General features: G+C 52.0%; 1 protein-coding gene across 3 annotated transcripts in view; it reads right to left on the reverse strand.

Moving 5' to 3' along the window:
- The window catches only part of LOC6613359, a 111,564-nt gene that overhangs the window by 7,183 nt on the left and 88,685 nt on the right, over window positions 1–15,696 (reverse strand). For all 3 annotated transcript variants that reach the window (XM_032713841.1, XM_032713840.1, XM_032713839.1), the window contains 14 exons: window positions 15,354–15,668; window positions 13,692–15,290; window positions 13,314–13,628; window positions 12,606–13,253; window positions 11,577–12,539; window positions 9,501–11,489; window positions 9,120–9,425; window positions 5,700–9,041; window positions 4,992–5,642; window positions 3,771–4,430; window positions 2,766–3,704; window positions 826–2,511; window positions 294–494; window positions 38–232 (listed from right to left, as the gene is read on the reverse strand). In XM_032713841.1, coding sequence (XP_032569732.1) covers window positions 38–232; window positions 294–494; window positions 826–2,511; window positions 2,766–3,704; window positions 3,771–4,430; window positions 4,992–5,642; window positions 5,700–9,041; window positions 9,120–9,425; window positions 9,501–11,489; window positions 11,577–12,539; window positions 12,606–13,253; window positions 13,314–13,628; window positions 13,692–15,290; window positions 15,354–15,668 — 13,809 coding nt within the window. The remainder of the gene's footprint in view (window positions 1–37; window positions 233–293; window positions 495–825; window positions 2,512–2,765; window positions 3,705–3,770; window positions 4,431–4,991; window positions 5,643–5,699; window positions 9,042–9,119; window positions 9,426–9,500; window positions 11,490–11,576; window positions 12,540–12,605; window positions 13,254–13,313; window positions 13,629–13,691; window positions 15,291–15,353; window positions 15,669–15,696) is intronic.

A 15,696-nucleotide genomic window follows, 5' to 3' on the forward strand; every position in this document is an offset into this window, starting at 1 on the left:
CCTATGTATTAAAGGGTATTTCATATGGAGTACTTACGTTTGTAGCATTGAACTTGTGGGTCACCACCCCAACCAGCTGGACAGAAGCAAATAGGTCGGGAGTTCTGGACGCGGCACTCGGCATTTCCGGCACATGGATTGGCCTCGGCACAAGGATCCTGGCAACGTTTATTGATGCAGGCCGTGGTCGGCTGGCATTCCGAATCGTGGGTGCAGCCAGTCTTGATTTCAGCTGGAAGTATAACACATTATTAGTGGATTCAGTTTTATCCTAATTATAAGTGGTAGCTTACGTAGCTCGTAGCAGTTGGTGAATGGATCTCCCTGTGTCCTCTCTGGACAGCTGCAAATGGCGCGATGTTGTTGGGCCAAACACTGGGCGCTTCGAGCGCAAGGCGATGCATCCAGGCAGGGATTGACGCAGTTTCCGCCACGACAGGCTTCCGTATCCTGGCACTGATCATGTGACGTACAGCCCTGATCAGGTGGGGGTTCTGAGCAAAAAAATCATGGATTAGAGTTTGTTCCAAAGTAAATGTATGATTGCTAAATGTTTATGTGCAACAGTTAAGAGTTATAGAGTGCAATCAAAATATATATAGGTGCAACTGCTCAGGATAATGGTTTTGCATCACTATAAATGGGATTGTAATTGAAAATATTTGTAAAAGCACTTTATAAAAAACCTGCTGCTGCAATGAGAAAAGCAAACTCAAAAATAAAGCGTATTTAATTAATTAATGAGGAGTCCCAAAAGATAGGGTGGGTTGATCTAATCGACTCACTCTAGGGCTCCATGTGATCTTACTACCAGCCATATCTTACCTTTGTGACATCCAATGTCGGCTTCACCCACATAGCCAGGTAGGCAGCTGCACATCATGGTGCGCAGAGGCAGTGTGTCGACCACTTCGCAGATGGCATTGGCGCCACACGGATGCGTGACATCGCACGGGTTCTTGCACTCGCCGCCGAAGCAGGCCAGTTTGCTGGGACACTCCGCATCCATGGTGCAGCCCTCCGGTTGTGTTGGCACAAGATCACATCTTACGGTCGGGTTGCCACTGAAGCCAGCTGGACAACGGCACTGAGCACGATGGTTCTCCACGCGGCACTGGGCTCCAATGCCACAGTTGCACGGGTCTTCGCAACGTTCATTACGGCAGGCGAGGTGGTAAGCACATTCGTCATCGGATCGGCACTCTGGACGTTCGCAACGCACCAGAGGATTGCCGCGGTATCCCTCCAGGCAATGGCACCTAGCTCGGTGATTGAAGTCAGCCCGACAAATGGCTCCCGATCCGCACTGTGTGAAACCACAAGGATCAACGCACTGCTGGTTAACACAAGCCTCGTTGGCGGCACATTCACCGTCCGATCGGCATCCCAGAAGGTAGCAGTTCTGCAAGGCATTTCCAGTATATCCCTCATTGCAGACGCACAATGGCCGGTGGAGCTGGACATGGCAACGCGCCTGTGGGGCGCAGATGTTCGATTGCTCGCATGGATTGCGGCAAACTTGGTTGATGCAGGCCTTGTCATTGGTGCAATCACCGTCACTGATGCATTCCGGTTTGGGCTCTGGCTCCGGTAGCTGCCTCAGACACTGAGCGTACGGAGAACCGTAGAACTCCGGTGGACAGCTGCAAACAGCCTTGTGGTTGATGGCCCGACAGATGGCATTGATGCCACAGGCATTCAGGCAAGGGTCACGGCACTTTTGGCTAACACACGCCCTGTCGCGGGAACAATCCTCGTTGATAACGCATTCCGGATAACTGCAGGTGGCAGCTCCATTGTAAACGCGACAGATTCCATTGCTTCGGCACGGCGAAGGCTGGCAGGGATCGATAGGCTCAGCCTGGCGTGGTTCCTCGCACTGGACGAACGGATTGCCCACCATGTTGGCAGGGCAACTACACACCGGGCTGTGGTTGATCGTCTGGCAAACAGCTCCGAATCCACACTCTCCCACGCAGGCATCCACGCACTTGGAGTTGATGCAAGCCCGATCCTTGGCACAGTCCGAACTGAGGGTGCATTCAGGGCGACATCCCTGGGCCAGCGGATTTCCGAAGAAACCGGGCAGGCACTCGCACACGGCCTTCTCGTTCTGAATTCGGCAAATCGAATTGGGTCCACACGGGGACGGGTAGCAAGGATCCGAGGGAGGAGGTGGTGTTACCTGACGGGTACACTGAGCAAACGCGTTGCCAGTGTAGCCCGGCGGGCAGGAGCAGATCGGTATGTGGTTGTTCATGGTGCAAATGGCCTCCAGTCCGCAAACTCCTGGACAAGGATCCTGGCACTTGCTGCGGATGCAAGCCTGATTGGCCGGACACTCGGAGTTGCCCACACATTCGGGGCGACAACCCTCGTAGGGATTGCCGATGTACTCCAGTTGGCTGCACTCGCAGACGTAGTTCTCTCCTTGAACGCGGCACACGGCATTGGTTCCGCAGGGCGAAGGGTAGCAAGGATTCTTGGGAGTTGGTGGTGGCTTTGGTTCGTCTGAAAACGTTAATATTCATATGTTAGGATACTATAAAAAATAATATACTCTTAACAGTGGGCCCTGCCTAATTACAATATGCAAACTTGTTTGGGGTTCCTAAATGTTAAGATAAACATTTATAAATTGGCGCAGGGGGTTTATGATTTTTGGGTAATATTCCTGTTTAAAAGGACTTAAGATTGGGAGACTCTGGATTTAAGATATGGGGTTATATTCTAGATTTGGGTGTCGTTACTTGGTAAAATCTTACCACGTGGTTTGGGCAGGCAAATTCGGAATGGATCACCCGTCATGCCCACGGGACACTGACAGTTCGGAATGTGAAGGCTGACCGTACACTGGGCACTCTGGCCACAGCTTCCGGGACAGGGATCGCGGCACTTCTGGTTCATGCAGGCCAGGGTATTGGCACACTCATCGTGGCTTACACACTCTGGTCGGCAATTTGGCGGGGTACCCTGGAACTCCTGCAGACAGCGACACTCCGCTTGTCCATTTACATTCGTGCACTGCGAGTTGGGACCACAGGGTGAGGGTTGGCAAGGATCGCGCACTGGTTCTGGTACTCTGGGAACTGGAATGGGGTTGCACCGCACAAACGCATTTCCTGTGTATCTCGGGACGCACTCGCAATGGGCTCTGTGCTGGATCGCCTGGCACACTGCATTTAGACCACATTTGCCTGGACACGGGTCCACACACTTGTTGTTAATGCAGCTGTGCACTTGGGAGCAATCAGAGCTGGAGTAGCACTCCAAACGGCAATTGGGCGGCTGACCAAAGTATCCGGCTAGGCAAGAACAGATGGCGTTGCCATTCCTCTCTAGACACTGGGCATTTGCTCCGCACGGCGAGGGTTGGCATGGTTTGGATATCGTTGGAGGTGGTGGATCATCGCGAATTGGCTGACAGGACACGAACGCATTGCCCGTCATCCGCTCGGGGCAGTGGCACATGGCAATGTGGTTAACGGCATCGCAGAGAGCATTGAGACCACAGTGACCTGGGCAAGGATCAACGCACTTCTGGTTGACACACGCTCTATTCCTGGGACAATCAGAGTTCAAAACACATTCGGGACGGCATCCAGTGTAAGGATCACCATGATCACCATAATGGCAAGAGCACTGGCCATTGTTGCACAGAGCATTGGCTCCGCAGGGCGAAGGCTGGCAGGGATCGGAGGGAGCTGCAAGAGAAATGGGGCCTAGCTTAGGGAAATCTTTTTGGCTTTCGGGTAAAAAGTCGGGCATACTCTTCGGAGGCGGTGGTGGTGGCAGAACTCGGCAGCTGGAGAACGGATCTCCTGTGTAACCAGCGGGACACAAACAACTGGGCGTATGATTGATGACACTGCACTGGGCAGCAAAGCCACAGGCTCCAGGACAAGGATCGCGACACTTCTCGTTGATGCAGGCCAGATTACTGGGACACTCCGCATTGATGGTACATTCCGGACGGCAGTTGGGCGCCGCTCCCACATAATTGGGAAGGCAGTTGCAACTAGCTCCGCCATTAACCACCCGGCATTGGGAGTAGGGTCCACAAGGTGATGGCACGCAAGGATCGCGGATATCATTCGATTTCGGCGGTTTTGGAGGCGGTACTGGCAGACAGCGGGTCAAAGCATCTCCGGTGAATCCGGGCTGACACGAGCACAGCGGACTGTGATTGCGCACATGGCACTGGGCATTCAAGCCACATGCTCCTGGACAAGGGTCCTGGCACTTCTGGTTAATGCACGCTCTATCCGCTGGACACTCGGCGCTGATCACACATTCCGGACGACACGAGGGCGGTGTGCCCACAAACTCCGGGAGGCAGGAGCAGATAGCCTGCCCCTGGGACTCGCGACACTGAGAATTGGCACCGCAAGGCGACGGCTGACAGGGGTTTACGTATTCCGGTGCAGGGGCTAAAGGAAGTCAAAGGTGGAATTCTTAAAATTTGCATTATAGCGGGCCAAAAGCGAAGCATTGTTAAAGGCAACCAAAAGCGAGATTAATTATTTCTAAAGCTAGCATATTGTCACTGAGCATAATCGATGGAAGAGACCAAGGAACACTTGATGGTTTTATATTTAAACAAATGAGGTAGCTAAGAGGTATCGGTATTGCTTAAACACAATATTTTTTTTAAGATTTCACCATAATATCACAGAACATTAATGGTCACGTTGAGATCATAGCGTAGAGATCAAAAATGTATGAGGATTAAGTCGTAATGGGTAGATTAGGGCACTTAAAAGGAGAAGATAACTGAGGCAGAGAATTGAGTACAGCGTTGTTGTTTGCAGCATAAGGAAGTAGTCGGATTTAGTTTGGCATTGAAAAGTTCTCCCAAATATCACAGAATATTATCAATGGACTTATATGTAAGACAGAGCAGAACTATTCGATTAAGGCGTTGTTGTTTAGAGAAGAAGTTCGCATTAGGGTCGGATTTAGATAGCTGAAGTAAGGAGATTTTTTCTTACGTTCACGCTGTGGTATGTGACAGCTGTGATAGGGATTGCCCACATGGCCCCTGTGACATTCGCAAACTGGGCTGTGGTTAATGACCTGACAGAGGGCTTTAAGACCACAAACGCCGGGACAAGGATCGCGACACTTTTCGCTCATGCAAGCCATGTGGCTTGGACAGTCCGAGTTGACGGTGCATTCGGGTCTGCAAATCTCAGAGGGATTGCCATAGTAACCCGGTAGGCATTGGCAAACGCTCAAGTCGTTGTGCGGCTGACAGAATGCGTTTACGCCACAGGGACTGGGATTGCAAGGCAGGATCACCACGGCAGGTGGACTCGGCTCTGGTCGAGAGCAAAGGCTGTAGGCATTGCCCACATAGCCCTCGGGACAATAGCACACAGGACTGTGGGCCACCGCACGACAGAGAGCTGAGAAACCACAGCTGCCGGGGCAGGGATCAATGCACTTGTAGTTACGGCACGCCTTGTCCGCCGGACAGTCAGCGCTGTTCACGCACTCCGGCCGACAGAAGGGCGGGGTGCCATGGTACTGGGGTAGGCAAGAGCAGCGAGCTCCGCCGGACGTGGCTTGGCACTCGGAATTCGGGCCACAAGGCGAGGGCTGGCAGGGATTCACTTCATCGCGCTCTACGGGGGGAATAACTAAAACAGTGTTGTTAGATAAGTGGTCTTTTTGCTTGGCCGATTTTTCAGGTATACCTATGGGTTGACAGGCCAGTAGGGGATTACCCGTCAAATGGGGTGGACACACACACAAGGGACCGTGGTTCTGGACATGACAAATGGCACGAATGCCACAAGCTCCGGGACAAGGATCGCGACACCTGAGATTCAGACAGTATTTGTCGAGGGGACAGTCCGAGTTGGAGGTACACTCCGGGCGACAGCCTGGTGGCGTGCCAATGAAATTCGGGAGGCAGTAGCAAATCGCCTGCTCATGATATGCTCTGCACTGGGAATTGGGTCCACAGGGAGTTGGCTCGCAGGGATTAATCGGAGCACGTTGTAGCACGATGGCTGGCAAGGTTGTAGGTGCTGGCGGTTGGGATTGAGGCTTGGGTTTTGGATCACATCTCACAAAGGCATCGCCCTGCATTCCTTCCGGACAAGAGCAGGTCGCCACATGGTTGTACACATGGCACAAGGCCTGTAGTCCACAAGTGCCTGGACACGGATCCTTGCACTTTTGTTGAATGCAAGCCTTATTCCTTGCGCAGTCTGTATTAAGAACACATTCTGGCCTACAGCCAACATAGGGATCTCCTCGATATTCAGGAATGCAGCTGCACTTTCCATTATTGCACACAGCGTTTGGTCCGCAAATGGATGGATAACATGGATCCTTCGCCTCAATCGGCTCACGTTGAATAGGAACTATAGGTGTACGTTGACAGGAAATAAATGGATTTCCGGTATAGCCAGTCTGGCAGTAACAATTAGGCACATGTTCATGCACACGGCACACGGCATTGTAAGCACAAGATCCTGGACAAGGATCTCGGCACCTTTCGTTAATGCAGGCCAAAGATGATGGACAGTCCGAATTAATTACGCATTCTGGTCGGCAATTCGGTGGAGTTCCTCTGTAATTGGGTAGGCAAACACAGGCAGCTACTCCAAATCGATTGTGACAATGAGAGTAGGGACCACACGGCGATGGATAGCACGGGTTGAACTCGAAATCTGGTTTGGCCACATCGTAATGGGGGCGACCTGGTGTTGGCTGTGGAACAGATGGAACATTAACCACACCGGGAATCGCTTGTGGCTTCTGAGTATCGTGATAAACCTCTTGCACAGGATTTTGGGGTGTTGATGGTATAGGTTCCGGTATCGAGGGAACGTTGATGATGCCAGGCTTTGGAATTGGTGCTTGATAAGATGGCTCTGAAGGCAAATTAATCACTCCAGGAGTCGATGATGGAAAAGGCTGGGGCACCGAGGGAATATTTATAATTCCAGATACTGGAGGCTTTGGCTGTACTGTTGGGTAACTGACATCCTGGTAAGATGGCTTTTGAGTTGGATACGTAGGTTGTGGCACAGATGGAATGTTGATAACTCCAGGGGAAGGCTGTGGTCTCTGGGTTTCATATTGAACATCCTGTATAGGATGCTGAGTGGTTGGAGTTGATGGTTGTTGTATCGACGGAATGTTTATAATTCCGGGCTGGTGAACCAAAGGTGGTGGCGTTGGTTGTTGCGGAATATTGATCACACCAGGAGTTGGCGATGGCAACGGTTGAGGCACTGAAGGAATGTTAATAATTCCAGGTGCAGGAGGAGTTGGGAACGGTTGAGGCACTGAAGGAACATTAATAATTCCAGGTGAAGGAGGCTGTGGCGTTGGTTGCGGGATCGATGGAATGTTTACAATTCCTGGTGTTGGTACTGAGATCGGTGGTGATGCTTGCGAGGGAATATTTATCACTCCAGAAGTGGGTGTTGATACGGGTTGAGGCAGTGATGGAATATTTACTATTCCTGGTACAGGAGGACTTGGTTGTGGAGCTGGGTAAGTAACATCCTGAATCGGTGGATTACGATGTGTATATGTTGGTTGAGGCACTGATGGAATGTTGTGAATTACTGGTCTTGGAGCTGGTATATGTAGAACTGGTGACGGAACGTAGATCGGTTGCTGTGGCACTGGGTATACGGGTCTTGGTGGCGAGGGAATATTGATCACACCCGGTCTAGATGGCGGCGGCGGGTAGTACACGTCATATATAGCAGGCCGTTCCACAACCGGAGATTGATACGTGGGATGCACGGGCTGTACCACTGAAGGTATATTAACAACACCTGGCTGAGGACCGGGAGTAGGATGTGCTGGTGATGGTACAAACACGGGACGTTGCATAACTGGAGGCGGTGGTGGTGGCACCGATGGAATGTTAACTACTCCAGGTTGGTGTGGTATTGCAGATGGAGGTGTTGGATAGTTAACGTCGTAAACAGGTGCCTGTGGCGTAGGATAAGCAGGTTGTGGAACTGAAGGCACATTTATAACTGACGGCCCGGTGGTTGGTTTCGGTTGCTCCTGAGATGGTATATATATAGGAGGTTGAGGAGTCGGTGCCACTGACGTTGGGTACGATGGTATGTTAAGAACGCCTGGCTGTTGAGCAACTGAAGGCGGCGATGGATAATTAAATTCGTGCACTGGTGGGTTGGGTGCAGGATGCACTGGCTGCGGTGCTGAAGGAATGTTTACCACTCCAGGCTTTTGAGGAATAGGAGACGGTGTTGTTGAATAATTGACGTCATAAACGGGAACCTGCGATGTTGGGTATTCTGGTTGCGTTACGGATGGAATATTAATTACTCCAGGCTTTGGAGCTGTTGACGGGCTCTCAGGGGACGGAATAAAAACGGGAGGATGTTGTGGTGGCGTTGCTGGATGCGGCGCAGACGGTATATTGATAACTCCCGGTTGAACTGGTTTCTGAGGTGATGGTGGCGTTGGATAGTTCACCGGCGGATTTGGAGCAGGATATGCTGGACTTGGCAACGATGGAATATTAACTACGCCGGGTTGTTGGGGAATAGGACTTTGAGTAGTAGGATAGTTTGCATCATAAATGGGGCTTTGCGGCGTTGGATATCCAGGTTGTGAAACTGAAGGAATATTAATAACCCCAGGTTGCGGTGTGGGTGTTGGGTTGCCGGGCGATGTTACAAACACAGGTCTCTGAGATGTCGGAGGCACCGGTCGATGTGCCGAAGGAATGTTCACGACCCCGGGTTGTTGAGAAACTGGCGTTGTTGCGTAGTTGACATGGTAAACAGGTGGTTGAGGTGATGGGTAAACTGGCTGTGGCACAGATGGTATATTCACAACTCCCGGTTTTTCGGGATTCGCCGGTTGCGGAGATGGATAGTTTACATTGTATTGTGGTGACTGGGGCGTAGGATATATCGGTTGAGGGGCAGAGGGAATATTTACTATTCCCGGTTGTTGTTGTTGCACGTACACCAGATCGGGTATAGCGACCGGATATGGAGGAGAAGGCGTGTCATATATTTGGGGTCGCACAGCTGTTAAAAGTGAAATATTGGCAAAATTTATATTAACCGATTCTTGAACTCCATAAGAACTTGAATTAATATTCTTACGTTTTGGGGTTTCGTAGCACCGTGTGAATGGATCACCCGTATGCGAAGAAATGCAATAACATATGGGACTATGATAGTGCACGCGACACTCCGCATTAATACCACAAATTCCAGGACAAGGATCAACGCACTTGTGATGGACGCAAGCCTTATCATAAGAACACTCCGAGTTTAGAGTACACTCGGGTCGACAATTGGGTGGGGTGCCATAGAATTTGGGTAAACAGGAGCACACGGCCTCATTAAGCGACGGATGACACTGGGCATTGGGTCCACAAGGTGAGGGATCACAGGGGGTCAAGGGAGCTAAAAGGGTTGACGCAAACATATGATTTTGATTATCTAAGTTGGTGGCGGGTTTGTCATTGCATTTATGCTTACATTCTTGGATTATTGGAACAGGCGAGCAGTACGACAAGGGATTTCCAGTGTACCCACTGAAACACCTGCACTGTGGCAAATGATCAAGGACATGACACTCGGCATTCAGGCCACAAGTTCCGGGACATGGATCGCGACATTTCTGTTGTACACAAGCTCTACTTGAGGGACAATCGGAGTTCAGAATACACTCGGGTCGGCAGGCTTCGTAGGGGTTGCCAAAATAGTCTGGCAGACAGACGCAGGAGACCACTCCTCTTCGCTGATTGCATTGCGCGTTTGCCCCACAAGGATTTGGTTCACAACCATTGATGAATGGTTCCTCATACTGCAGCACTTGTATGGCTGTTGTGGGAGGTGTTGATGGAATCTCAGGACGTGTGGGGGGCAGACAGGAGTTGAACGGATTACCCACCAAACCAGGAGCACAAACGCAGTTTGGCTGGTGGTTGTACGTTCTACAAATGGCATTGTACCCGCACAGGCCGGGACATGGATCCTGGCACTTCCGATTAATACATGCCCTGTCACTGGGACACTCGCTGTTCGCAATGCATTCGGGTCGACAGTATGGCGGTACTCCCAGGTATTCCGTCAGACATTGGCAAACTGCGTTGCCTCCCTCATTACTGCATTGAGCATGAGGACCACAGGGAGATGGCAAACAGGGATCAATTGGTTGACGCTGAACTGGTGCGTAATCCGCCCTAATCAAGTGGCACTCGGAGTACGGACTACCGGTGTATCCAGCAGGGCAAACACACTGTGGACTGTGGTTAATTACATGACATTGAGCTAGGTGATTACAAGCACCGGGGCAGGGATCACGGCATTTCTGATTTACACAGGCCAAACTGGGTGGACACTCTGGATTGCTGACACATTCGGGTCGACATGCTGGTGGGCTGCCATAATAACCGGGACGGCAAGTGCAAATGGCCTGCGAACCAACTTCCCGACACTCTCCATGGTGTCCGCAAGGTGAAGGCTGGCAGGGATGGAGCTCCACGGGTGCTTGAAGAGGTGTCTGCTGGCACAGGACGAAAGGATTGCCTTGATAGCCAACCGGGCACTGACACATGGCCACATGATTGTGTACCTGACATGTGGCTCCTGATCCGCACGTTCCGGGACACGGGTCCAGGCAACGATTACGGATGCAGGCCTTATCCCACGGACACTCAGTACTTAGTACGCACTCTGGGCGACAGCCCACATAGGGATCACCCTGGTACAGGGGCAGACAACTACAGACACCGTTAGAACACTGTGCATTGGGACCGCATGGTGAGGGCTGACAAGGATCATCGGCTACAACGGTAAATGGTGCTGGAGGAGGCGCAGGAGCAGGGTAACAGCGATAGAAGGGATCTCCTACATAACCATCGGGGCATGAACAGCTAGGCACGTGATTGAGCACATCACAGCGCGCGTTTAGACCACAAGCCCCGGGGCAGGGATCCACGCACCTTTGATTGACACAGGCTCTATGGCTGGGGCAATCTGAATTCTGTGTGCACTCGGGTCGGCAGTACGGTGGAGTACCATAGTAGGAGGTAAGACAAGAGCATACCGCTTGTTCGTACTCCACGCGACACTGAGCAAACTGTCCACAGGGCGAGGGCACACAGGGGTCTCTATAGATTACTGCTGAGTCCCTAATCAGTTGGGGCGGAGGCAAGGGCTGGCAGCGCATGAAGGCATCACCTGTATAACCAGGATGACACGAGCAATAAGCTCTGTGCTGATGCGCTCGACAAATGGCGTTCTGACCACAAGCACCCGCACAAGGATCGGCACATCTTCTGCCCACGCAGGCTTTATCATTGGGACATTCGGGATTAGTGGTGCACTCGGGTCGACAAGCAGGTGGGGAACCATAGTAGTCGGGTAGACAGCGGCACACTGCTTGACCCTGAGACTCTGTGCACTGTGAATTGGGACCACATGGCGAGGGTTGGCAGGGATTAAAGTGCACAACTTGGACGGCTAAGGGGGAACATAAGAGTGCAGATTGGGAATATATTGGTGGGTTAGTGCATGTGTTAAACGACGGACTGGGTAAAGACTGCTTACGTTCTGCCTGGACAAAATGGCAATGGCGATAGGGATCGCCACTATATCCAGGATAACAACTACAGCTGGGCACGTGATTGACTACTTGACATTGGGCATTGGGGGCACAACTTCCTGGACAGGGATCTCGACAGTGTTGATTGAGGCAAGCCAAGTGGCTTGAACAGTCCGAGTTAAGCACACATTCGGGTCGACATCCTTCATACGGGTTACCGTAATATTCCGGTAGACACTGGCACGAAGCAACCTCTCCACGCTCTCTGCAGACCGCATTGCTTCCGCACGGGTTCTGGTAGCATGGATTGATTTGCTCTCGCTGAATGGGCGGCCGGGCATAGCATCCCGTGTAAGGGTCTCCAATATAGTCCGCAACGCAAATGCACGAAGGCACGTGGCTGACAACTTGACAGGTGGCAGCGGTTCCACAAAGTCCAGAACAAGGATCCTTGCATTTTTGACCAATACAAGCCAGCTGAATCGGACACTCTGATGACGTTATGCACTCCGGTCGACAGTTGGGTGGTGTTCCTATGTAGTCCTTCAGGCACTTGCAAATGGCCTGTTCATTCTGATTTGTGCATTCTGCATTGGGTCCGCAAGGCGATGGGTAGCATGGGTTGATCGGTTCCAGTTGGACTGGTGGTGGAGGCGGTAACCGATGGCACAGGAAGAAAGCATTGCCTGAGAAGCCTGCGGGACAACTACAGTGCGGCACATGTCGGATAACCTGGCATTGAGCGAACTGGCCGCAAGCTCCAGGACAAGGATCCCGGCACTGTTGGTTCAAGCATGCCAGATGTGGGGCACAGTCTGAGTTAATGGTGCACTCAGGACGACACTTCGGTGGAACACCAAAGAAGCCGGGTAGACAAGAGCAAACGGCTTGATCGTTACCCTCTCGGCATTGGGCATTATTTCCGCACGGCGATGGTTGACAAGGGTTTAAGGGCACCACGGGTGAAGCTAAACAAAACAGGGAGTTGTTAAATAAGGTCTCCACAGTTGGTAGATTCTTAGTTTGGAACCTACATTGCACAAGGGTACACTGAACGAAAGCATTGCCCGTTGTTCCGGGTGGGCAATTACATGTGGGAATGTGATTGCGAACCTCGCAAACGGCTCCAATACCACACGCTCCGGGACAAGGATCGGTGCACTTGCTGCGCTGGCAGGCTTTGTCTCTGGCGCAGTCCGTGTTGAGGACGCACTCAGGGCGGCAGCCCACGTAGGGGTTGCCATCAAAGTCGGGCAGACACGAGCACTGGCCTCCAGGGCTGCAGATTGCGTTGGAGCCACAAGGTGAGGGATTGCAGGCATCGCGAAGGGGCGGAGTCGGCGGTGGAGGAGTTCGTTGGCAGCTGACGAAGGGATTGCCCTCATAACCTGATGGACAACTACAGATCGGTGTGTGGTTTATGACACTGCATTGGGCCTGCAGGCCACATGAACCGGGACATGGATCGCGACACTTTTCACTGATACACGCCAAATGGGAGGCGCAGTCCGGGTTTATTGCGCACTCCGGCCTGCAATTTGGAGGTGCTCCGTAGTAGCCAGGAAGGCATGAGCATATAGCCTGGTTGCCTTGAGCACGGCACTGTCCAAAGGATCCGCAGGGGGAGGGGACACAGGGATCGCGGGGGGTCTCTTTGGGGGCATCGTGAGTAATTGCGGGTGCTGCGAAGGGTTTGGAGTTAGGAAAACTAAAGAAGGAATTCACCAAAAATTTAGTCTTACGAATCCGTTGGCAGCCACTAAGGGCATCACCCGTGAAACCAGGCAAGCAACTACAGTGAGGACTGTGATTTATGACCCGACACTGGGCACTATTGCCGCAGACACCGGGACAGGGATCGACACAGTGTTGTTGGACACAAGCCCGGGTCAAATCACATTCACTGGAGATGGTGCACTCGGGTCTACATGCAGGTGGGGATCCAATAAAGTCGGGCAGACACTTGCAAATTGCCTGGTTGTTCGATTCCCGACACTGAGAGTTTGGACCACAAGGTGACGGCTGACAAGGGCGGGAGGGAACTGGTTCAGGCAGGGCTGTCGGGATAAATACAGAATAAGCATCTGGTCCAATAATGTTTCTTTACAGGGTTAGCTTACGATCACGCAGAACACTACAGTAAACGTAGGGATTTCCCTGATATCCCACATGGCAGTTGCATTGGGGCAAGTGTTCGCGCACTTGACATTCGGCGTTGGTACCACATGTTCCGGGACACGGATCGCGGCAATGCTGGTTGAGACAAGCCAAGTGGCTGGGGCAGTCCGAATTGAGAACGCACTCCGGTCGGCAGCCTTCATAGGGATTGCCATAGAATTCCGGAAGGCATTGACAGGCTCCGGCTCCATTTCTCTCAGAACAGAGTGCATTGGCTCCGCATGGACTGGGCACACACGGAGTTTGTGGCTCGGGAACATCTCGCACCACTTGACAGCTTACGAATGGATTGCCGGTTTGTCCAGCAAGACAATTGCACATGGGTGTATGGTTAATCACATAACATTCAGCATTGGAGCCACAGACACCTGGACAGGGATCTCGGCACTTCTGATTGAGGCAAGCCAGATTCGTGGGGCAATCCGAGTTGGATACGCATTCGGGTCGGCAGTTGGGTGGTGTTCCGATGAAGCCACTTAGACAACTGCATTGAGCATTGCTTCCCTGGACACGACATACCGCATTAGCTCCACATGGCGATGGCTGACAGGGATCAATGGGCTCATGCCTAATCGGTGGCGGCGGTGGCCGGTGACAAGCCGCAAATGGATTTCCCGTAAAGGAACCAATGCAATGGCAGTTCGGGCTGTGGTTTATGACCCGGCATTCGGCATTCAGGCCACAGACTCCGGGGCAAGGATCTCGGCAATGTCGTTGGAGGCAAGCCAGATGAAGTGGGCACTCGGAATTACTAACGCACTCTGGACGACATGAAGGTGGAACTCCGATGAAGTCCCGAAGACATGAGCACACTGCTTGTCCGTTGATATTGCGACACTGGGCATTTGGACCACATGGCGAAGGCTGACAAGGGTCTATAACATCGCGTACCGGAGCTGGTGGCAAGGGTAGGCATTGGCTGAATGCATTTCCAGTCATTCCCGGTGGACAATAACACATGGCTATATGTCTGTGCACCTCACATATGGCATTGGATCCGCAAGTTCCTGGACATGGATCGATGCACTTGTTTCTCACGCACGCCTTGTTCCAGTCGCATTCTGTGCTCAACACACATTCCGGACGACATCCAACTAGTGGGTTGCCCACAAATTCAGGCAGACAAGTACATTGTCCCTGATTGCAAACAGCATTGGGGCCACAAGTGATAAGATCGCATGGATCAATTATTTGAGGTGAGTCCCGAACAATTGGAGGTGGAACATGACAGGATGTAAAGGCATTGCCAATAAATCCAGGAGCACACTGACACGTCGGATTGTGATTAACAACTGTGCACTGCGCATTGAATCCACAGGCTCCAGGACATGGATCGCGACAACGCTGTTGTTGGCAGGACAAATGAGATGGACAGTCGGGGTTTATCGTACACTCGGGGCGACAGTTGGGCGGGGTGCCGAAATAGGAGGGCAGACAACTGCACGTGGCAGTGCCCTGGTTATCCCGACACTCTGCATACTGGCCACAAGGCGAAGGTACACAAGGATTGCGGTATACATCCAACTGCGGTGGTCTCGGGGCTGGAAGTTAAGGGAAGGACGGGTAAACTAAAAGTTGCGCGCATCCTAGAGGTAATATCTTACGTGGCAGGGGTAAGCAGCGTGAGAAGGCATCGCCTGTGAATCCTGCGCGACAACTACAAATAGGAGCATGCTGGATAACACGGCAATCGGCATTTGAGCCACATACACCGGGGCAGGGATCACTACACTTTTGCCTAATGCATGCCTTGTCATAAGGACACTCTGCACTGGTCACGCACTCAGGTCGACAATTGGGTGGAGCACCTACGTACTCTGGGAGACATGAGCAGATGGCTTGCTCGTTGTTTTCACGGCACTGCGAGTTGGGGCCACACGGGGAGGGCTGGCAGGGATTAACATATTCTTTAAGGACAGCTAAAGGTATGAGAGAGGAATTGGTTAC

This window comes from Drosophila sechellia, chromosome 2L (assembly GCF_004382195.2).
Source record: "Drosophila sechellia strain sech25 chromosome 2L, ASM438219v1, whole genome shotgun sequence".
Taxonomy (NCBI): Eukaryota; Metazoa; Arthropoda; class Insecta; order Diptera; family Drosophilidae; genus Drosophila; species Drosophila sechellia.